Below are 22,793 nucleotides of genomic sequence, written 5' to 3'. Positions count from 1 at the left end.
TAGTCAGGCACACATGCCATGAAAATACCTTTCCAGTTATCTAGATTAATGTGTCATAGAATAAAAGGCAAATATAGAAAATACAATTATCCCAGTAATCATGCTCAGTCAAAACTAGAATTTTAAGTAATTTTGTTGTCAGAAATACTGGCAAAAGAGCTATATGATTCTTCAGACTCCTACAAAAGCTTTTGAAGGATGCCATCAAATGTCTCCAAAGTCCATAGAAAATGTTATTTTAGTTTAGCACTGAGATGTCTGACTCATTTGGCTGTAATGAACACCCTTCTCTAACATTAAACTAAGTGTGTGATTTCAAACTAAGTACATGCTTTTGGAGATGTAGTAAAACAAAATGTATTTCTCTGGAGCCGGTCCATTAGAGACTGACAGATCATTTGTTTCAGATTTGAGGATAAAGCACCATCTTTTAATGCCTGTCCACATGGTAGGTGACTAAATAACCAGAGCAGTGTAAAAACACAAGTAGTACTATACTGTGTTAATAAAATACAACTTCTACTGAACTGCAGTAAATAGCAATGAAAGGATTATTTTACTGCTATTGCCTTCAAACTCATAAAATAAATAATGCCTGTTAAGAGTGGTGGTTTTTGTGGTTTTTATATTTTTTTTAATGTACGATATCTGGACAATTTAATTTTCCCTTGATTTGTCTTGTCTTTTAAGCTTTTGTTTCCTACTCAAGCCAATACAGTCCTTATGAATGCAAAGAATATTTCAGCACCATTTTTACTCTATATCAGCAAAAGATTATTTGAAATGCTTGGAGCACAAAATCTATTTCCCCATAAAATCAATTTTCGTGTGGATCACACACAGCCCATTGCTGCAGGACAGCCACTGGAACAGAGGAGAGCATTGTTCTTGCTGTGAACTGATGAAATGCCATTTCTACAGGGTCTTGGCTCCTCTGAGCAGGCTGTGACAAAAATTTGAAATGCTTTAGATCTGGACTTGGAAAAATATATCAAACAAGATATTTTGTGACATGCTGCTCCCTGTCTGGCGTTCACACAGGGCTTGAAAAACAGTTTGGTGTTGTGGCTGAACGGAGATCACAGCTTCTCTCTCAAGAACAGCTTCATTTAATCTGAGGTCCCTTCACACACTGACTCCTGGGCAAGTGTTATATATGATATTTAAGTGACTCAACAGTCTATCTGCATGATTTTGTCTTTGAATGGACAGAGACCCTCTCAATAAAATGACCAGAAAACATCCACCATAGTATTTAAACTGTGATCATCAGTGTCAGGGCAGGGTGTGAAGGATTGCCTCTGAGGTTGATGAGTCCTACACAGATACTGCCAGTGAGTGATTTCCCTCCCACATGAGCTTTTCATCTCTTTTAAATACAAGTAAATTGCAGGCTGAGGACTATGAGACCTACCAGAGTGAATGGCATCTTTGCTGAGAGCTTGTTTGTTACTGAGAAGCTCTTTTCTGTTATACAGATCATGCCATCTTCCAAGTAGCTCTCTCAAACCTGGAAATTAGGTTTTCTTTTTTGGGAAAAACTCAATGAAGCAATTATCCTACCAAAAACTTGACTACAAGGAGAAGATCACTCTTACCTGTCTGTGCAGCCAGGCATCGCTCTCATCTTCGTGTTTCTAAAACAAAAAAAATCATTAATACCATACTTGTCATATATTATATTTTGCTTATCAATGCAGGAAGCTATTGGATTAGAGTTGAAAGATTGCTCAGGAATACAGAGAAACTATTTAAACATGTGTTTCTGGACTGGAATCCAGTGGCTGCTTTTCTTGACTTTCCTTCCTGTTGGACAAGCATTCACTAGATCAAGAAAGCATTTTATACAAACAGACAAAACACATAAATCTACAAGATGTATTATTCCCCAAAGAAATAAATCTTCTCAAGAAATAAATAGAGGTTGAAATGAAAGTTATTAAGAAAAAAACTTCTCACCATGCTCTATGCACAGAATTGCATGATCTTTTTCAAGGGATGGGTGTATTAGAACAATTTTATAGAGTGGAAACACATACCAGTTTAAATGATGGAATCTGCTAATGGAATCTGCTGATCTTCTATCAATACACCATTTGTATTAGTGCATTTATAGAAGGGATTAATTAACTGCAATTAAGATAAGCATGAGCTGGTTTTAATGCCATTAAATACATATAATGCAGCTAGAATGTTGCAAAGGTATTTAGGTTGCAAACTGTTGAGGTATGCAAGCTTGTGGGTAAAGGTGACAAAGACAAGTAATCACTCTCCCTCAAACTCACACAGAGTGCTCTTGGATTACTGGTGTTAAAAAAAAAAAATAAAATTGTGAACACTGTTTATGTTCTGTCTGCCTAAATTAATGTGTTCCAGCTGGCTTTTCACCATGTAAAATAAGTTAAATAGTTTCTCTTTGCATGGGTTGTGGACACTGATGGCGAGTGACCGCTGTGCAAAGCTCTCCTACCTTGGTGCAGACGCCCGTGGTGGCGTCGCAGAGCGTCAGGATGGACACGTTCTGGGCCCTGTTCAGCCAGTTCACTGCCACCTTGGTGCTGGTGGCCCATTTCACCATGGTGATGTAGTAGTCCCTGCAAACACACACACACACACACAAAGCAGGTCACAACGCTGCCATCCTGAACTGCCGCGTGGCAGAGCAGGGGCTGCTGCGGGCAAACAGGCCAGGAGAGAGCTGTGGTTTTAAAGAACATCGTGTCCTGATGTCTCTAGACTGCTTTATGTACGGATTTCAACCCCTAAAAATGACATTTTTAGGGCTGAACAGGTGTTTTATCTGCCACTTCTGGAAGTTATTTTCAAAGAAGAGACGAATACAGAGATAAAGAATCTTTCAAGCTATTCTGTCTTCCAAGAAGGATTGAACTGCCTGGAGCTACAAATTTATGCACAGGTGGAAAAGAAATTGCAAACCATTTCCATTCTGAGCACACTAAACTGAGCTGACTCAGACCCATCACTATCAATGGCTGGGTTCTTGATGCTTATGAAAAGTTGATGGCCTCTGGGCATGCTGGCTACACACCAAAGTATCCAGGAGTGTTGTATTAAAAAGACAAATAGTAAGAAGGGTTTTGGAGAAACACAGGGTTTCTGTAAAGCAGATGCAGCTGGTTGCTATAAAGACATCAGAAGAGATAGTTTACATGAGCAAAACCACCCTCCTAGACTGCCTGCACCATCTTATTGCTGGACATTTTCAGGTTGTGATGATACTTGGAGTAAACCATGGGTATGGGCTGTGCAGTCCCGTAATTGATACCTTCAGGAAAAGTCCCATGCAACAGTGAGGAATGCAGCCACCTAGGCTGGAAAACACAGGAATAAATCTAGTGATTGTTGCTTTCTCAGAGCCAGGGCATGGTGCTACCAGATGTCCACCTCTGCAGCAATTCAGGGCTCCACCACTTCATTTGTAGGGCACAACTCTGGCTGAACCGCCAAAGCTGGTGATGTTATAATATACTGCTGGGCCATGTGGGCTAAGAGATCCTTAAAGTATAATAAGACTTTTTACAGCATACAGTCTATAAAAAATTTATTAGTTCATTTGTTTGCTATAAAATATGTATAAGGAATTGTTGCTCTCGTTGGAAATAATGTGCTGTGTCACTGGAGAGCCCTTTGTGTTCTGGCAAGAGCTCCTGCATATACTGAAGAGAAAGGGCAAAAGCACAAAGGTCTGTTTGTCTAGAAAAATAACAAGCTGGAAATTGATTTTGTACTTTTCAGTAATATTTAGTGCCTGAAATTGGCTGCGGGGAAAAGGAACAAAAAGCCTCAATGCTTGCATCCACTGCACTGGGGGAAGGATATGCCCAGGTGATACAACAGCAGTCTGAAAATTTAGAGTCCGAAATAAAATTGTAATTTTACTCTTCATCAGCAACAGTGTAGGCCCCAAGAGGAAAAAAAACAACACAGCAAAATTAAACTGTATAACTGTCTCTTCTTTCTCTCCAAAATGAACTGAACAGATTCAGCCTCCCCAGAAAAGGAATGTGATTTTAGTACTTATTGTAGCTTGGAGCATTTTTTCTATAAATCCAATTTAAAGTTTCAAGGACATATATTCAATTTTTACATCCCTCTCACTGTTTGAACACAGGAGCCACAGTTCTTTCTCAGGAACTTTTGATTATTATTTTAGGTGAATCATGGTCTTCCCTACCACCCCAGAGAAGGGAATGGAGTCTCAATTCCCCTCTGAACCCTCTTCCAGTCATCAAAACCACGGATAACCCAGCCCACAGATAACTGCAGATACCTGGTAGTCATTATTCTAGTTTTTTAGTAGTGTGGAGTCTTTAATTTCATTTACTTCCATTCACATGTCTTCTATAGGACACCCAAGTTTTATGGTTCTCATTTTGCAGAGGAAAATGAGACAAGAAGATGTGATTCATCTCAGCTAATTTTCAACACCTGCTGCTCCTGCAGCTGCACTGGCTAAGCAGCCAGGGGAGAGAAATGGGAAATCAGTGCAATTCCCAGACCTCTCTGCCTGACCTGTCCCACATTTTATGTGGAGCTGATCTAAGGGACAACTTGTGTCTTCCATAGGACAAAATCCATACCAGCAGGTCCTCGACCACTGCATTTACAGACATCCACACCAGAGCAAAAGGGAAGGGACACTTTGTTTGAGCCCTGTCAGGAAGGGTGAAGCCATCCTGAGTTTTGCAATGGATTTCCACATCCCAGTAAAGACATTTTTTGATTCTGTTTGAATAATCTGAGACTGAGGTTATTGGGCAGCTGCCTTGTTCATGCCCCAGCTTTCCATGGGTGCTTCCTGGAGTCAGGAATCCCAAGCACGAGGTGTGACCCTACAATATGAACACCTGCAGTATGGCCATGGTGACAAAGCCACAAACAGCACAAAGAACAGACAGTGATTTATTACAGACCAAGGGACAGCAGCAGCACAGCCCATGGTCCCTGGGCACAGACGGTGCCCCGGATCCAGACTGGAATTGTCTGACTTTTTCCATTATTTATTTGTTTCTGGCCCATGCAAGGGCCAGTGATGATTTCTGCTCTTGAGGGAGATAACACCATCCCTCAATTTGCCACTTGAGATGCAAATATGAGAAATAAGCTGGGTGATGATCAAATTCTGACCAACTGCAGATGAAACTCTTGAGGTCCAGTGGTTTTCACCAAAATAAATAATGCCTGTCAGGCATTAAATGTTACAGTACTACTTTTCACCCTTCAATTTCAACCCCTTCCCTTCACTTTCTTTTTTTCACAGAGGAGCATGACATTGGAGAAAACTTGGCAAAAATGTTCAGAATGAAAGATATTTAAAGAGTGATCAATATTGTACATTTCACCCCAAGTATGTTTTCCCATCATCATCTTTGCTTTGTTTTTTCTTGGTTTTATTACTTTTTTTTCAATTTGTTTAGTTTTGTTTTGTTTTAACTGAAAAATATCCAATTTCTGTGGAAAATTTCTGGCTTCTTTCAATTTTGAAAGAAAAAAGGCTGTGGCATATCTCCACTTTATTCCCAGCTTTATTAATTACACTAAATCACTTTGCTCCAGATAAAAAGAACATGAAATACCACTCTGTCCATATATCATCTGCACTGAGCACACTGAAATGCTTCAGATAGGATGTGTCTGCTGGAAGATCCTTATCACCAGCTTCCCCTGCTTTCTTGAGATCCCTTCTGTAACTGCATGTACAGTACATCCCTCTTGCCTATTTTAATAACATTTTATCACACTAATCTTCTCATTTCAGAAAACATATGCATAATGAAAATACACCCCTATTGCTGTGGCAGCACTACTTCTATCATCCCTAGAGATAGCAATTGCCATGGTTTTGATGAAATATACAGGCACTAATTAATTATGGTGTATTTTGCATCATTTTGCAATATTGATTGCAACAAAATAATTTATGGCCACTCATAACCATATAGAATAAATTTATGAACAGCACTTGGATCCTGCAGTTGGAAGTTATTGCTGTAATTAAAACCTTTCTGAGTCTCTCTGTTTACAGAGAATGCTACCAAAAGAGAAATTATAATGCTCAGGAGCCACCATTCTGTTACTGTGATGGGGATACTGGGGTCCTGAATTCCCACCTGCTGTACACAGGTCTGAAGTTGTATTTTTGAAAGGCAAATACCCATTTGGTTTGGCCAGAGCTCATACATCTTCTTTTGCATAAATGTGTTTGGATTGTTTCAAAGTTATTCAGGGTAAACCTGTTCTAATATAATGTTCTATAAAATACATGTAAAAAGACAAGTAAATGTAAAAAAAAAGTGAAGCAGATTTACACAAAATGAAACTTTTTGATAGCAGCAGAGAAAGGTCCAGTGTTAGAAACTGTAAAATTATCTTGAAAAAAACCCCATGGGAACTGGGGTCAGCATTCAAGGGTGAGAAATCACCTACCTCATTCTCTGATCATCTGGGGGAGTCATTTCCAGGTCATGAGTGGGTCCATTCAGACCAATCACATGCAAAGAAATAGTTGGATTTTCCATTCCAGCCTGGATTTTAGAAAAGAATAAATTACTATATCATATACAACACAGAATGGTTTTGGTTTATTGTATCCCCATGGATTATGAAAAGCATTCCCATTGATATGGATTGGACTGCTGTGGTCTTTCACAGGGAGGCTGCAAATCTAGGGATGTGGCAGAGAGGTGTGGAGAGGCTGGCAGGCACAAAAAAAGGGCAATTTTACTCAGGACACTTCTAACCTTAGTAAAAAATCCTACTTTTCATGGCAACTAGAAATTTTGCTATTTCCTGCACCTTTTGACAAAAGATTGTCTAATAGGTTGATATAGTGAAATACTGATTAATTTTGTACTGGGAGAAAGGGCATCTCCTGCTGAACCCCTGATTTCCACAAAACCTGCATATTTGTGGGTATTTCTCCTGTTAAATTATGCTTCAATTTGAACCAGCATGTGAGCTCTTAGGCAACCAGTGCTTAAAGCAAGAAAGCCAGAAGGAATGGCTGCAGCAGACACCCCTGTGCTGCTTTAGAGCAGGAAATGCCAGCAGTAACAGCAGCAGTGAGTCTGTGCTGCTGGAGAGCTGTGTCAGTGCTGTGCACTCCCTGCAGGGCTGCAGCCAAGGGGACATTGGCCCTTGAGCCTTTTCTGTCTTTCAGGCACAGCAAACCTCTAAAACCAATGTCTCCCCTGACATTAGGCCATCCTGGATATTCTAAAGAAACTCAAATACTACATTTCCTTCTATACAAAAGGAATTGTATACAAAAAAAGAATTTCCTTCTATACAAAAAGAATTTCCTTCTATATAAAATTCTACTAATTTTCCTTCTATGCAAATATAGAATATATGTATGTATGTATGTGTGTATGTATATAGGCATGTATATCCATCTATATATCATCTATCTACCTATCACCTATCTATCTATCTATCTATCTATCTATCTATCTATCTATCTATCTATCATCTATCTATCTATATCTATCCATTTATCATCTATCTATTATCTATATATATGTCTACCTATCTATCCATATATTTATAATCTATCTATCCATCTCTCTATCCATCTGTCTATCCATATATTTATCATCTATCTATCATCTATCTATCTATCTATCTATCTATCTATCTATCTATCTATCTATCTATCTATCTATCTATTTCTTATCTATCTGTCCATCATCTATCTACCCATCAATTAAAAAATCTAAATATAGAAATGTATCTAAATATAGAAACATGTCTAAATATAGAAACATGTCTAAATATAGAAGCATATCCAAGCACAGAAATAAAGGAATTCCAAACCCCCAGACACCAACAAGCCCATCCTGGAGACAAACCCACAGATAACATCCAAGTTCCACCCATTCCAGCATGGAAGCAAATTTGCTTTTGTGTGTGTAAAAAGAAAGGATTTGTAAATTTTATTTCTATTGTATATAGTTACTAATTCTCATAGAAGCAGAAAAGTGCAATTTTACAAATGCAGCTAAAGAATGTGTTAAATGCACATTTACTGAGGAACAGCTGATCTGTTTATTTTCATTGCTCATGAGTGTGCATTATTAGTCTCCTGTCTGAGCCTACTGGAAATAAACAATTATTTATTTCTGATGGAGCAGCAGGACTGATTTTTAAATTTCTCCTTACCTTTGGATAATGGTAAGTTTTAACAGTAGGGTAAAGGATGCCTGTGTATATTGGGATCTCCATGGTGGGGACTCTGGAGGCATTAATTGTTGCATATGCCAGCCTGGTGCCATCAGGAGACCACCAATGAGCAATGTGAGTCTTCAAGATCTCCTCTAATTAAAAAAAAAAAAAAGAGAGAGAGAACAGAAAAGAAAAGGCTATTAGAGGTAAATTACTAGTTAGCAATAAATGAAAGGGTGCAGATATGAAAATCCCAGTCTAATCACAGCACAGGGAGGATGCCACTGGCATATCAATCAAAAATACTCATCAAATTATGCCATATACACAAATGAGCACAATTGATAACAATTAGTCTATATTTATAGGTTATTAGGCTTAATTACCTTTGCTGAAGAAACACCAAATTATTCATATTAGTACACACACTCATGACAGCATAAAAGGCACTGCTGCTTCTGCCATGTGTCCTGCACATGATTAGGGTTCACAATGTCAGACTAGACACATATCAATCAATTTAAACAATGTTTATTCAAGTGCTTCAGCAACAATTTAAATATTCCTAAGTTCTGTTGTAAGTTGGGAATAAATAAATATAGAAATTTTCTGTAACTTATGAAAGGCTGGAACTTCAAAACAAGATACCAGACCATAGAGTCTGTGCCTTGGACACCATCTTGACTTTTATCCCTATTTAATTTTTAAAATCACTTTTGGAAGGCAATTTGCCATAAGTAGCCAGGGTTAAGGCTACTTTATACCACTGAATTTTGGGCTTTATGAGATTTGAGTAATATAATTACCAATGAAAAGGTGCTCAGAAAAATGCAATGCAAACATGTTAGAATTCAAGTATGGAAGAAGAAAACAATATTGCCATAATGTTTTTAATACTGGCAGAACCTAGTTCTTATTAAATGCAAATTTAAACAACTTCTAATTTCTAATACTTTTCATATAATCCAATGTCCTTCATTGTAAGTTCATTTTACCAATCTGCAGAAAAGCTATAAAATCACTCTTGGTCCAAAGTGTCTCCAGTTAGTGACATTTGGAAGACATTAACTTAGCTTTTTAAACCTCCCATTTTGTGAAAGACAATAATGTAATACATTTTCATTAAGAGGCTTAATATCATGTGAGTCATTCCTATTTAAACCACCAGAAGGGCTTGCATATGCTGCACAGATTGATGGGCAGGAAGATGGGTCCCATTACTTTAATGTGAGAATAAAAATTAGAGAGGCTACAGAGTGTTTCTAAGCCTTCACCATGAAGTCCTGCTACACAGGTCCAAGAAGCTCCAATATCTGCTGCCATCACTGGTTTTTGAAAAAAGGGATGAGGATTTTCTGAGTTCAGATCCACCAGATTTGTACATCACCCTCTGATGACCCCCCCAGTCCAACCAGGACATCCCTCTGGTCTGAAGAGTAAAAACTCACCAGACTCTGTTTAATTAAAAAAAATAAATTGGTTGAGCAATCCTTGGAGAATAGACAATTATATTTTCCACAGGGTAAATAAACACTTTGTTAATCAAGACTTGCATATGGCTTGGAATAAAACTCAAGGTAAAATCAGAAAGGGTGCAAGGGAAAATTCATCCTCAATGCATATGGTTTTCAGAAATAACAAATTAATTAATCAATTCTTAATGGCAGCATGTAAGTGGGGCTTTTGGAAGATATTTAGGAAGCTACAAATGTTTCATGGGAAAGCACATCTGGCAAATTTGCTTTGCTGCATTGTCCCACCTGTTATATGTACATTTAAAAGATTCTGCTTTTGACTTTTATACAGGTTGCCCACTAAAGAGATAATGAAGAGCATAAAGGAAAAGGAGTGAAGATGGATGGCACATGAATCATTGACATTTTAACATTAATTAGGAATGACTTTATTCAGCAAACATTTTCTCCAGGATCTCAGACTTAATGAAGCAGTTCTGCTGAAGGTCACATACCCAGAAAGGTTTTAGTGCAGGTTTTGTGGTCCTCTGTTAATGAGATTTAATTGAGTGAACCTTTTCCTTGAAACAAAGCCAGGACCTTGCTGTTATTAGAAAGATCAGTTAGTTTTAGCAAACCAGAGAACATTCTCATGGACTATAGAATGGATTAGTACCAGAAAGTTCTTTCAGCTAAAAGAAAAAATTATTTGCAATTTGCTCTTTTAGACAGTTTATTCCTTGTGTTTGCATTTAGCACATGCTCTGAAAATCAGCTTCATTCAAAACTGCTGAGTTTTTCTAAAGTTAGTTCAGATCCTGCCTCGTGTGTGAAAAAACAGATTCTCCTTATACACTAAAGCCCCCCTACATATTTGGACCATGACCTCCTTACTAAGAGCATAAACTGATAATTGATTAAAACTTTTGTTCTCTTCCCCAGAGCTTGCAGTCACTGAGTGCCTCATGATGTCAGGACGCTGTGAGCGAGCTGCTGAGATCCCTCACAGTCAGATCCTGCTGGCTTTGTGCTCTTTCTTTCTCCACAGTTTTGCTTGCCAGCCCCAACTGAGCATGCAAACTTGAAAAATAGTGAGAATAAAGTGTGTGGCTGCCTTAGCTGAACAAGGGCTGTTCAGAGCTGCTGGCTGGGTTCAAGCACAGGGTTTGAGACAAGTTATTCCATCTCAGCACATTTAGTAATGAAGCACTCTGAAACAGCTGGATGACCCTGCTCATGAGTAGTGACTCTTCAGTGGGGACATGGATTAGCCAGTGATGTGTTTGTGCTCAGGGAATGTTACAGGATGTGTATTTTAATCCTTTATTTCTAGTTGACCGAGGCCCAATTGAATGATAATTTCAAAGCTGTGTGAAACAAAGAGTCTTCTAAATTACCAGACCCTCAGGAAGAGAATTTGAAGTCCTAGGTCAGAATATATTCAGTGACAACTGGGTATATACCCCTCTTAGAGACTTCAATATCATTGGAGAAGAAAAGCAGCTGGAGGAAATAATAGAGGTGTGATGTGAGGAATGCTCCCTGAGGTGAATTCAAGGCTGCTGCATTTGTGCATTTTGAGGGTGGCTGTCTTTGGAATTAGGACCAGACCAATACCCAGAGTGAATCAGGCTGCCCAAAGTGGGAATGCCATATCTTCTGAAGGATGTGTTTCCTGGTGGAAGCTCCCCTGCTCACCATCAGGGAGCAGAAGGAGAAGTCCCTGGTGGTGGTTCTCAGCTGCCAAGTAACAGGCTGTGGTTAATATAGGATGGGATGCAGCATTTGGCTATGATACCATGTGGGTAATCCCTGGAAAGAACGAACAGTGGATCAGAAGTTGGGTGGAGATTTCTAGCAGGTCTGTCATCAAAAATTAGCCCAGCATGTGTAAAGTTAAGCAGCCATCAGATTGTTGCAAACTGCAATTTAATTCCAGCAGCACTTGCAAGAGCAGTGAAATGGGAGACTTTTATCTCACTTCAGGTAACAAGCTTCTCAAGGAATCACAGCAAATGAATCTGGAAGAGATCCCAAAAATCCTCTGGCCCATTCCTCTGCGGATAATATCCATCCCAATCCTGTAAGGATCTTCACAAGTGGATTTTGCTATTCCTTTTGATACTTGTACAGCAACTTTAGCCATAGAACTCAAACATTTATAATTATCATTTCCACCTCTATCTAAGCACTGAACAGTCCAGTGAAGTGCATTCAGACCTCTGAATTCCTTGATAGACTCAATGCAGGGAAAAGCACCAGGCCTTAATCTTATTCCACCTCCGTAGCAACCAGCAGGTTCTGGAAAAAAAACTCCTGTACGCACCACATTTGTAAATCCACAGAGATGGTTTAAATGTTCTGAACCATAATCTGCCATTGGGGCATTTCTAAAGACATTTCCATGACAAATCCTCTTCCCAGGCTTGCACAGAGCTCCAGACTGGCAGAGTTCCTCTTTGCTAATGAACATATACATGTAAATGACCATGGAGGTTTCTTCATGCTTTTCTAAAATTCAGCTAGTTCTGCAGCCTTTGTCCATCCTGAGTCATATTTTTGATATTTTCCTTTCTGCTGGTTCAAATTTCTGGCTTGCTGTTTGGAAAAGATGAAGCCTTTACCAGTGACAGACTGAGAAATCCATTAGTAGCTTAGAGATTACTTCCAATGATATCAGGAGAAAAGAACTGAGAAAAAAGATAATTTACAAGTAAAAAACTCCACATTTCCTGGGCCTTCTTGTTAGAAGACACAATAATTTTTAAGTGTGAGTTAACAAAAAGAGAGAGTTGCACAAGAAGACAAAGGTGCTTGAACAGGCCACCAATCCTCTGACAGTTTGACCTGTACCATTGCCACTCCTTTCTATCACTAAAAATAAAATAAATAAAAAAATTCGAAGACATCAGCATTTTAAGGTTCAAAAAACTCTCAGGGCCAGTGTTATTTATTGCTGATTTGGTAAATTACAGCAGTTCTGAGGATCATAACCAATGGCTGTGTTTGTGTGATGTATTGTAGCTGATGCTAGATCATGAAGTATTTGGTGTGCTGAAGACTTTTTGCTGTTTTATTAAAACTGTTAATAAAAAGGAATTTCAAGCAAAATGAAATTAAAGCCTGACATAAAGGCTGTGGTTTACGTTGGGAAAGAAAGCTCAAAAGAAATTGTCAGTAGGATGCATCAAAAGAACATGAGAGGAAGAGAGATCAGAGAAGAGCAAGAGGGTCTAGGAAAGCAGAAAACAAAGAGTACAGAGATAGTGAAACCCCAAGGGTTCTCATAGAAACATCAAATAAATACAAATGCTTATTTGACAGCTGCCATCTGTTTTAAAATCAATTACTAGATCATCTCAAAGCACCAACCACATGTCCAAATCGATGACTATTGTAGAGTGTGAAAGCAAGTATTTTTAGCCAGTTAGGGAAAACTCATTGTTCATATTCTCCTTTACTGACACGTGTTTCAGGGATGGCTGTGGAAAATGTCCTTTTATTCCATGCAACCAAATTTTTCTCTCAGTTGCTGTAGTGTAGGTCTACACTGACTTCCATCAAATCATTGTAATAGATATAAAATGAGTGTAAAAAAGTAGTTATGTGTATGCAAATAGTATAAAACTGTTCTAGATTACCATACCCAATCTACATTTTCCTGTGTTGACATTATTTTGTGCTGATGTCAGCACTGCTGCACTATTGATTTCAGAGCAATTAATCCTCTTTCACAGTTGTCTAATTGAGCCAGGTGGAAAAAAATGCAATTTTGCAGGGTTGCTGAACAATTTAACAACCTTTTGTAGAAAACATAAAAATTTATGTGGCTGAGGTCAAACTCTGAGCTCAGCCCAATTCCACAGTCCCTGACACCGAGATTAGCTTAGCATGGTGCTGATATCACCAAGGGTGTGGGTTTGATCCCTGTGCAGGCCATCCTGAACTCAATGATCCTTGTGGGTTCCTTCCAACTCAGAATATTCTGTGAATCTGTATGCAAACAACAACCCTTCTCAAGCTGCTTGTGCTCTTGTCCAAGAGATCCTTAAGAAAAATGAGCTGCAATGCTCCCAAAGATCCTCAGGAAAAACAAACTGCAATGCTAACCCCTGTGACCCTTTATTCCTACCCAGAACACAGAGTCTCCTCTGCCACTGACAGGCAACAAGCTTAGGAAGAACAAACTATTTATTAAGGATGTGCTTTAGAGAGCACTTGATAAACACCAAACCCTTGATCCAAAATCTCATTGTGGAGGGCGAGCAGCTCCCATGTGTTTGGCAGCCTTGAGAAAGTGGCAGTCCCTCATCTCAGGGAAAGGAGCCCAGCCAGGAGTTCTGCATCTCCTCAAGCACAGGGAAGGAGAGGGCTGCAAGTGTCATTAGCTCCTCTTAGTCATCATCTGGTTTAATTGCTTGGACACAGGTTGTTTTCTGCTCAGAATGTCGTGTTGAGACAGCAGGAGAGGGTTTGGCCAGTGCTTTTGCCTCCCTGTTGTCAGATGCTGAGGGCCAGGAGAGAGGCTCATTTCAGCAGAGTGGTTCATGCTGGGTTCATTCTGGGTTCATTCACTGGGGAAAACCACTCTTCGTGTGTTCTGTGTGGTCAGCAGGATCATGTTTTGCCTCCACATCTCTAAAGGGCCCCAGAGCTGCTGTGCAGCCTGAGCCAAGCCCAGGCTTGGCAAAGAGGCAAACCCCACTAAATGTGGGCACAAATGGGCTGTGGTCCACCTTCAGTGCTGTGAGCTGGACGTGCCTCTGGGTGACACCACCACCAGCTGCAATGCTCTGGAGGCAGACAAGTCACTGTGGGATGTTGGTACCTGGTCAGAATCCTGAGGGAACACACAGGAATGAAGTGCAAACAGCATCCAGCCAAGTCAGTGCGTGCACATCAGAGGCAAATCTGCCAGGCAGCCTGGCCACATCCTGACCACTCCAACCCGGCCTCCTCATCCATACTCCCAACTACCAGCATTAAGCACCAATGTTTCTCTAGGACAATCTTTAGGACACCAATCCCCAAAAAGCAGGATGAGATCATGTTAGCGTGGGACCAAGCTCCTGACAGACAGAAGAGATGTTCTGAGGCCATTAAATTCACCCTATTTCAAAACTGTTACTTTAATGTGGCTTGCTTGTTTTGGTTTTAGTTTTGTTTGGTTGTTTTGTTTCCCCCTGACCCATTGATTCTTCTAATTTGTTGTGTTTCCAACACTAAAGGATTCTGTGCTTGCCATATGAGTCAGGGCATTAGGAATGTTGTTTATAAGGTTATTGGCAAGTAGCTGCCAGACCTTCTTGACTGTTTGATTTGCTTGGGGGCTTCAAAAGCTGGATTTATTGAACACCTGCCTGATCCTATCTTCAGGTACACCTCCACAGCCCCTACAGAATACACACAGGAGGCCAAGCTCAGACTGTAATAACTAAGAAATCATGAATGTTTAAAATCTCCTTCAATCATGCAAATGCATTTGTTGGAAAAAAGCCCAAATCAACCACCTAACAAAACAGATATACACAAGTATAAGATGTCATCTGAGACATACAGGTGGATTTTTACAAATAAGAGAATAATTCAGCTACTTAAAAATAGTCAAGAGTGTCACCTCCAGGCCACCTTCACGCTGTGATACACTGAGTGCACCCAGCTCTGCAAATCCCACTTGAGGAGCAAAAAGCCACGGAGAGGAGCTGTCCTCCAGCTTTCACATGGATCCTGGGTGCCCAGCAGGAGAAATAAGCAACTGCCCAGGAGGTCTGGCACCTCTCCAGAGCCATCACAGCAGGCAGGCAGGGTTACCAGGTGTCATACACAAAGCCATACTGTCCTGTTGCACATCAGTATTTTGGGCTGTCCTCTTTCAAATAAACACACCAGAAAAATGTCGAGTTACCTCCCTCTCCTCTTTTTCGAAGTTCCTTTCTTTGTGCTTCTGAGTTTTTGTTACCTGTACCCCATCCTTAGGAATCCTTAATTTCCAAAAGCATTAATGATTAATGCCCACAACTGCTCCTAACAATTAGTGAGTGTCCTTTGGTTGTGTGAGTCACTCTCAGTGTCAGTAACAACCTTTGGACCACGGTGACAAGACTGACATGCAGATGCCGGCAGGTCTGTGATCTGTCAGGATGTCCAGAGGTAATAATGAAAATGAGGTTTGAATTATGAAAATAGAAATATTAGCCATCCTACCCTCAGCTATTCCTATTTCCTGCACGCAATCCAAAGAGCAAATGCATTTAGGAAGCCACATCTGCAGTGGCAAACTGCTGTCTTCCACTAATGCACAATAAGAATGTGTTTTTCCACCACCTGGCACAAAACTTAAACCCACAGCCTGTTGTCAGCTCTTCATGAAAGCCTGTTACTAAAGGCACTAAATCTGTAAAAACATTTCCTGGCAGAAGTCTTTGAGCAATTTTCAGTGTGGGTCACTGATGTGAGAGTGAAGGCTCCCTGCAAGGTCCTGTTGTACCTTCTCAGCTGTTAAGGACCCAAAGAAGAGAGAATTCATCTGGCCCAAATGAAGTAGGGTTTCTTTACAGACAAATCCTTTTGTTCTTTACCCCTCTGGTGCCACTGAGCAGGTTGCTATGGCTGGAAATGCAATTTGCTTATCTGTGCAATGCAGTGAGACAAATCAGGGCTTTCATTATATGCCGAATATTTCTCTATTCAGACATGCTCAAGAAGCTTCAACTTCACCTTTCCTTTAAATTAAAAGTTACAGGTTCTGTCTAACAAATCTGTGGGGTTTATGATAGGAGGAAGATGGACAGCCAGCCTTGACACAGGGGATCCATTTCAATAGCTACAGATGTATCAAGAAAGTTAGCAATCACAAAACCCTCTGAATCAAAAATTCATTAGACGATTGCAATAGTTCAAGAACACAAGCGCTCAAAAGCAATCTCTTTTAATGTTTCATAAAGAAATATGAGAGATAAGAAGACTGAACAGCCTGACATTGCTATTAAAGAACTTGATTCTTCAACCCCATGGATTTTTATCAGCACTTGCACAAGCTGTCTTTCATGTGAATTGCTTGCATGATTTATTCACCCTGAGCAGCACCTGCTAGTCACCTAGTCTGAGTGCTAATAAATGTCAGTTAATATTGCAAAATACAGCCCTGCTTTATGAAATGGGAACTGGAGCACATTGACTGAATTTAGTCTAGCTCCTAATTCCTTACCCAGTTTAAACAGCAGAAGTCATTGAACAGCCATTAAAAAAAAAACACTCAGGGTATATATTGCCCTGTTATGGCAATATTCCCAGAGGTTTCAACTTGAACAGTGACTCAGGACCTGGCTAACTGAGAGATTTAGCTCAATAATGACTCAGAGGGTGAATCTGATTTTACAGGACTGAATAATCAGAGGAACTACTGAGATCAATAGAATCACCAAGGAATAATAGAAAAAGAGAGCTGGATAAAAACAGAATTCAAATTAGCTTACAGCAGTATTTCAGAAAAAAAAAGTTCTTATCAAATAAGAGGAACATTTATTATTAATGAAGGTAATGGTATGTAATCAGGTTATGCCACTGATAGATGAGTGGGATTTGATGACTGTGTTTGTCAGAGTTGTGGCACTTGCATGTTGAGCACAATTCTGCTCTTTCCTAGGTGTGTGTTTTGAAGGTCATCCACTCTGGACCCAGGTAAGAATAAAGAAAATACAAACATCTCTGCAGGATAATGTCCATGCATCAAAATCTCTTTTATCCCTGCTATCAGGAAATACCAATTTCTTTTACCAATATTTTTAATCTGTAGAGTCCAGTGCAGCAATCCTAAATTTCCTGACAAAATAAGAGGAAAGCTGTGCCCCTGGGGCAGGGCCACCAGCCAGGTCTGTGCAGCTCTGGTTGTCAGTGACAGCCTAGAAACTCCCATAAACGAGTCAGGAAATAAACCCCAGTGGGGATGGTGTGCAGAATGCCCAGTGGGGAATTTCCAGTGGGTCCAGAGGAGTCCAGGAGGAGGATCAGAGGGCTGGAGCACCTCAGCTATGGAGGCTGAGAGCTGGGGTTGCTCAGCCTCAAGAAAAAAGGCTCCAGGCAGAATTTATTGCAGCCTTTCAGTACTTGGAGGAAGCCCGTAAGAAAGATGGGGACAAACTTTTTAGAAAGACAGTTGTGACAGGAAAAGAGGTGATGATTTCAAATTGAAGAAGGGTAGATTAGGTATAAGAAAGAAGAATTTACAATGAGTGTGGTGAAGCTCTGGCACAGGTTGTTGCCCAGAGATGTGGTGGATGCCTCACTCTGGTCATTCAAAGCTGGGCTTGGTCAGCCATGGGGTGCTCATGACATATTTCCCATCACAGGCACCCATGTACATCTATATTCACTATTATTATTATTTTTGAATTTATGACCACCTGAATTTCCTCAGAGAGCCCAAAGTTTGTATCTTTCATGATCGCTGCTTTTGCTTTAAAGCTGCAACAATTAGAGTCGTCTACAGAGAGTTTTAACTGGTTAGTGAATTAAATACCAAATGAGTTTGACATGGAATTCCAGGTATTTAAATGTGGCAATGGAATTACAGATATTTTAAATTCTTTTAAAATTTTATTGTATTGATTTGAGTTTTCTATTCTCTATTGCACCTTGTTTCTCTTGGCTGCACATTGATTCCATTATTTTCAACTTTTTAATTTCAGTCAACAAAAACTCTATCCATAAACCAGCATATAAAAATTTCTGAAAAAAAGATCCCAAAATATATGGCAATGTACATATAAACACACACAGGGCCATGCAGTAGCAGTGACAAGAAATTGCCTGTATAATTGGAACTAAAACTAGTAGGAGTAAAACTTATTAAAAATCAATATAATAGAAAGGCAATTAAGAATTTTAAGGAAAAAAAAAGGGCCCTGATTAATTAACTGCAAATTATAAGTATTACTTTGAATTGCATTGTACAGAACAGGCTCAAATTACCAATTATCCCTGCCCTCTTTGTTCAAAGATCATGAATGTGCATTTTAATTTACGCTGGAGAAAGCTAAATATGCTGAGAACCAGCACGCAGAATTTTGCAGAAATCACTGGGGATGAGGGCAAACTCCCCCATTACCATATAAATGACATGCACAGGCTTATAAATGACATGCAGTGGATCCAGCTTGTATTGTTCCTTCAGATGTAGCAGGAAAATACCGGAAATTAAAATACAGCTTATAACCTGCCAGATAATAAATGTAACCCACACTGCACAAATCCCCATCTACCAAAGATAATTTTGTCTGCTGTTTTTTGCTGATTAAGGGTGGCTTTGGAAAGAAATACCCTCCTTTCCCCTCTTTATCTGTTGCACTTATTGGCAGGATGGAGATGGCTCCATTTTTATCTACCCAACAGATCACAAAGCCTAATGTGGCATAATCTTAATTTTCAAGGTCACCATAGCCTGCTCTACCCTTAAAAAATTTCCTATGTAGTATTGAGGACAATTCCCACATTAAAAATAAAATGAAACAAAACAAAAAACAAAACAAAACAAAACAAAAAAATCCCACAAAGATTTTAAAAAGACTGATTATAGCAGCTCCTTTTCTACCAGCATATTTTTACCTTGACATCCATGACATTAGATGAGCAGGGCTGCTGTGTTGAGGCCATGGCTGAGCCATATTTCACTATTCCCTGCAGTGGTTTGGGGACTGGCTCTGGTTTTTTGGGGTGTTTGTTGAGCATTAAGCACAGCCAGACCACAGGACAAGCTGGTGAAAACTTTCCCACTTCCAGACTATGAAATGTAGGTTTTGAAATGCCTCAAAATGTTCTGATGGCAAACATCATAAAATAGCAAAGGAAATGCTCTTGCCCTTGCTGAGTAGGACCAGAAATAGTGATTTGTACTCTTTGCCATTTATGACTTATCACTAAAGCCCAGTTTTCAAAGTCAGGTTATTTATTCCTGGAACATTCGGATGTGGGTTACAGTCAGAGGTGCCAATTTTAATACATATATTTTCCTTTCTTTCTAAGACTTCCTTGGCTGCCTTTCATCTTTTCTCGGTAACTTTCCTCCTGGAAAGCCCAGCAGCTCTGGGCTGGCTGAACACCCTCCTGCTGATGCCACGGGCAGTGCCCGAGGTGGGTGCTCAGCCCTGCTCCTGCAGGCACAAACCCTCCTGTGTGGGAGGGTTTGCAGGGAGGGAGGCTGTGCCTTGCTCCTCAGGCTGCTTCCAAGTGATATTTCTCTGTCATGCCCTCCATTCCCTAAGGGCTGTGTGCTCCAGCCTGCAGCTATAAATCCCAATTATGTTGTTGGCATGTTGGGGGGAAGGTTTCATCTTCATCAGGCTTAGCAGGATTCCAGCAGGTTATGAAAATACTCAAGGCATGGTTACACCATGATTACACAGATTTTTATCATTATCTTTTTTTTTTTTTAGTGTGAGGAACTTTTCTTTAAGGAATGCTAACAGGATATCTGGTTTCTCTTTTGCAGATTTATGTTTCCAGACTGAAAATGTGACCATGATACACTGCTACAAACACAACCACCTGGCTGACTAATTGCCTGTAAATTACCTTTCTGTGCCTCTTGTACTCAGACAGATTGTTTAATGTGGTTTTAAGTCCAAATTCATAACTGGTATAAATAGTAATACATACTTAGTAAGGATGCAGTTCTTATTTTATAATTTCTTTATCAAATGTATAAAGGAATGTAACTGTCAAGTTTGTCCACTAAGGACTCGTGTTTGAAAAAGCCAAATCCACTCCTTTGATTTCTGTGAATGCACTTGTGGTCCATTTTTTTTCCTTGAAATTAAAAAATAGACATTTACTTAGGAAAACTGTGCAGCAAGCAATGATTTTGTACTTTCTTTCCTTTTTCAAGCAGTCAGCAAAGTACACAGTCTTTTCACTAATTTAAGCTAAAATTTTGGAAAAAAGTTAAAAGTCAGAGTGGGGAAGTCACTCCATCTTTAGGCACAATTTATCTGTTGTGTAGAAGGCAAAGGGCTGTTTCTCCTCTAAACCCTATCTCAGCTGTGCTGTCAAATGTGTGTTTTCTCCTACAGGAAAGGTCAGGTCAGGAACCATCTCTAGATGTCCTAGGAAAGTTATTTTGCTGGAACCAAAACCAAATTCTTTGTGATCTGGTGTTTGCTGTACTCAGTGGACTTGCATTTGCAATTTCTATGAAGTCCAAACAAGTAATTCATGCAGGTCATCATCAGTTCTGGGAGGGAACAGAAGGTTCTGGTTCTGGAAGGTTCTGGAAGCTGGTTCAAACCTAATTTGCTCAGTCAGGGGCAAGCCTGGGCTCCAAGCAACGTGGCTAGATCCATCATGCTGCTGCCTTTTTCCTCTTCCAGGGAAAGGAGCTCTGCCAGGACTGGATTTTGAAGTGTCAGTGGGATGAAGGCAAACCACCTCTTGGCTTCTCCACTCTCCCTGCAACTCCCTGCAGCTGCAGTGCCATTCTGCAGGGCTGAGCTGTGAGATCTCCTCATTAAGGATAAACTTTGACCTCAGTAATTGGGATGTCCTGTACTACAACCCTTCCAAATGGCAGCTTAGTTGTTTTTAGGACTGCACTTCTCTCGTGCTACTCCCACCTCTCACCTGGAGCTGCAGCATCTCTGCTAACAGCCAGAACAACTACACTAAAAGTCACTATTTCTGAAGTTACCATGTCTCCTTTTGGGGTTTATTATTGTGTCCTGAGTAATTTTAAGTCTCACAAAAGCACTGAAACATTCCTCATGCATGCCCAGCTTTCCTGGCTCACTACTTGCCAGCTCAGCCTCCAGTTCAGATTACTCTCAGTTGCAAGGCCAAAATCAGACACCCAAAATTCACAGGCAAGCTCTTAAACAAGAGGTGTCCCATGAGCAGCCTTGTGTTGCTGTTTCTCAAACAACATAATATTTTAGCTGGGTCATTCTCCAGAGAGAGTTTAAAAAAGGATCCTGAGTCCCTGAGTGGGCAGAAGGGAGCTGCTCCTTTGTCTCAGTGTGTTGGCACTGGGGCCACACCAGCAGGGTGACAATTTCTCCCACCATGGCTCAGAGTCTGGTGTTTATCAGCAGTGTTCACAAGCCAGATTCACAGCTCCACTGCCTCTGCTGAAATGGGGAAACTTACAGGGGAGGAAATCCCCAAATCTGCTCCCTGCTCCACAGAGGCAGACAATAATCAATCAGCTCCCTACACCTCCTGGCCCTCCCTTCCCACCACTGCTCATCCTCTGTAATTGCTGAGATATCCACAGTTGTAGCAGATATGGGAATGAGGAGCACAAAAGGATTCTAAAAGACCAACATTTAGCTGGAAAATTATTTATCCAGTGTATCATCACACACAACACAGTCTGGGCAAGGAGTGCCTTCAGACACACAGCCCTTTTGGGGAGAAGGGTAGAGAGGAGGCAGAGTTAAAAAACAAGATCACTTCAAAGCACCATAACTAATCCTTTCCTCATGGATTTATGCAACTTTGTGCTGTGCCTGCAAGGGGCAGCACAGCCTCAGCTATTGCATTTGAAACCCATCAGCTGCTGAGGACACAATTCTTGCCTCCTGTCCTATTTCCTACCATTTCCAGCCTGCTGGTGATACTCCAAAATACATGAAAATTTAAGGGTTAGGATGGGTCACTTCAATAATCAAGTGAAGTTTAATTTTTTAAATGAAGTATTGAATCTTTTAAGTCATGCCCATGACTACAGTCTGAGGCAAAGCCTGGAAAATCAAAACAAATGCAATAAATACAATGATCTCCAGATAATTCCCTTCAAGTAAGATTTATTCTGATGCTTGTTTTCAGACTGTTGCCTTCAATTTTAAAAGCACAATAGCATGAAAACATAATGCTTTGGTTTTAGGAGCTGTTTTTCTTCAGCTCTATTTCTTACCAGTTTCTCAAATGTTTAATCTAGCTATCATGAAAGACTCTTTTAAGGAATTGCTTTTGATCTACTCTTATGCAGTAGCTACTGATGGCTATTTTTTTCTCTTGCTATTGTTAAATCAAATACAAGACAATGACTCAACTTTGAGCAAAAGCAAAACTAATGTAGGAGGAAAATGCTTATGAGTCATTTGTGTAAAAAGGGAAGTGATTTGCTCCTTTTTATGGGATTTGAAAGGCAGGTAAGAGTCCATC

At 40.1% G+C, this 22,793-nt stretch overlaps 1 protein-coding gene across 4 annotated transcripts in view; it reads right to left on the bottom strand.

The window, feature by feature from the left end:
• Positions 1-22,793, bottom strand: part of DPP6 (dipeptidyl peptidase like 6) — a 539,077-nt gene that overhangs the window by 45,367 nt on the left and 470,917 nt on the right. For all 4 annotated transcript variants that reach the window (XM_064433316.1, XM_064433370.1, XM_064433208.1 and 1 more), the window contains exons 9-12: positions 8,182-8,336; positions 6,448-6,545; positions 2,471-2,594; positions 1,599-1,637 (exon numbers count right to left, since the gene is read on the bottom strand). In XM_064433316.1, the coding sequence (XP_064289386.1) occupies positions 1,599-1,637; positions 2,471-2,594; positions 6,448-6,545; positions 8,182-8,336 (416 nt within the window). The remainder of the gene's footprint in view (positions 1-1,598; positions 1,638-2,470; positions 2,595-6,447; positions 6,546-8,181; positions 8,337-22,793) is intronic.

Source organism: Passer domesticus, chromosome 1, assembly GCF_036417665.1.
Source record: "Passer domesticus isolate bPasDom1 chromosome 1, bPasDom1.hap1, whole genome shotgun sequence".
In the NCBI taxonomy this organism is placed as follows: domain Eukaryota; kingdom Metazoa; phylum Chordata; class Aves; order Passeriformes; family Passeridae; genus Passer; species Passer domesticus.
Note: the sequence above shows the minus strand (reverse complement) of the source record. Positions and strands in the feature narration are given on the sequence as shown.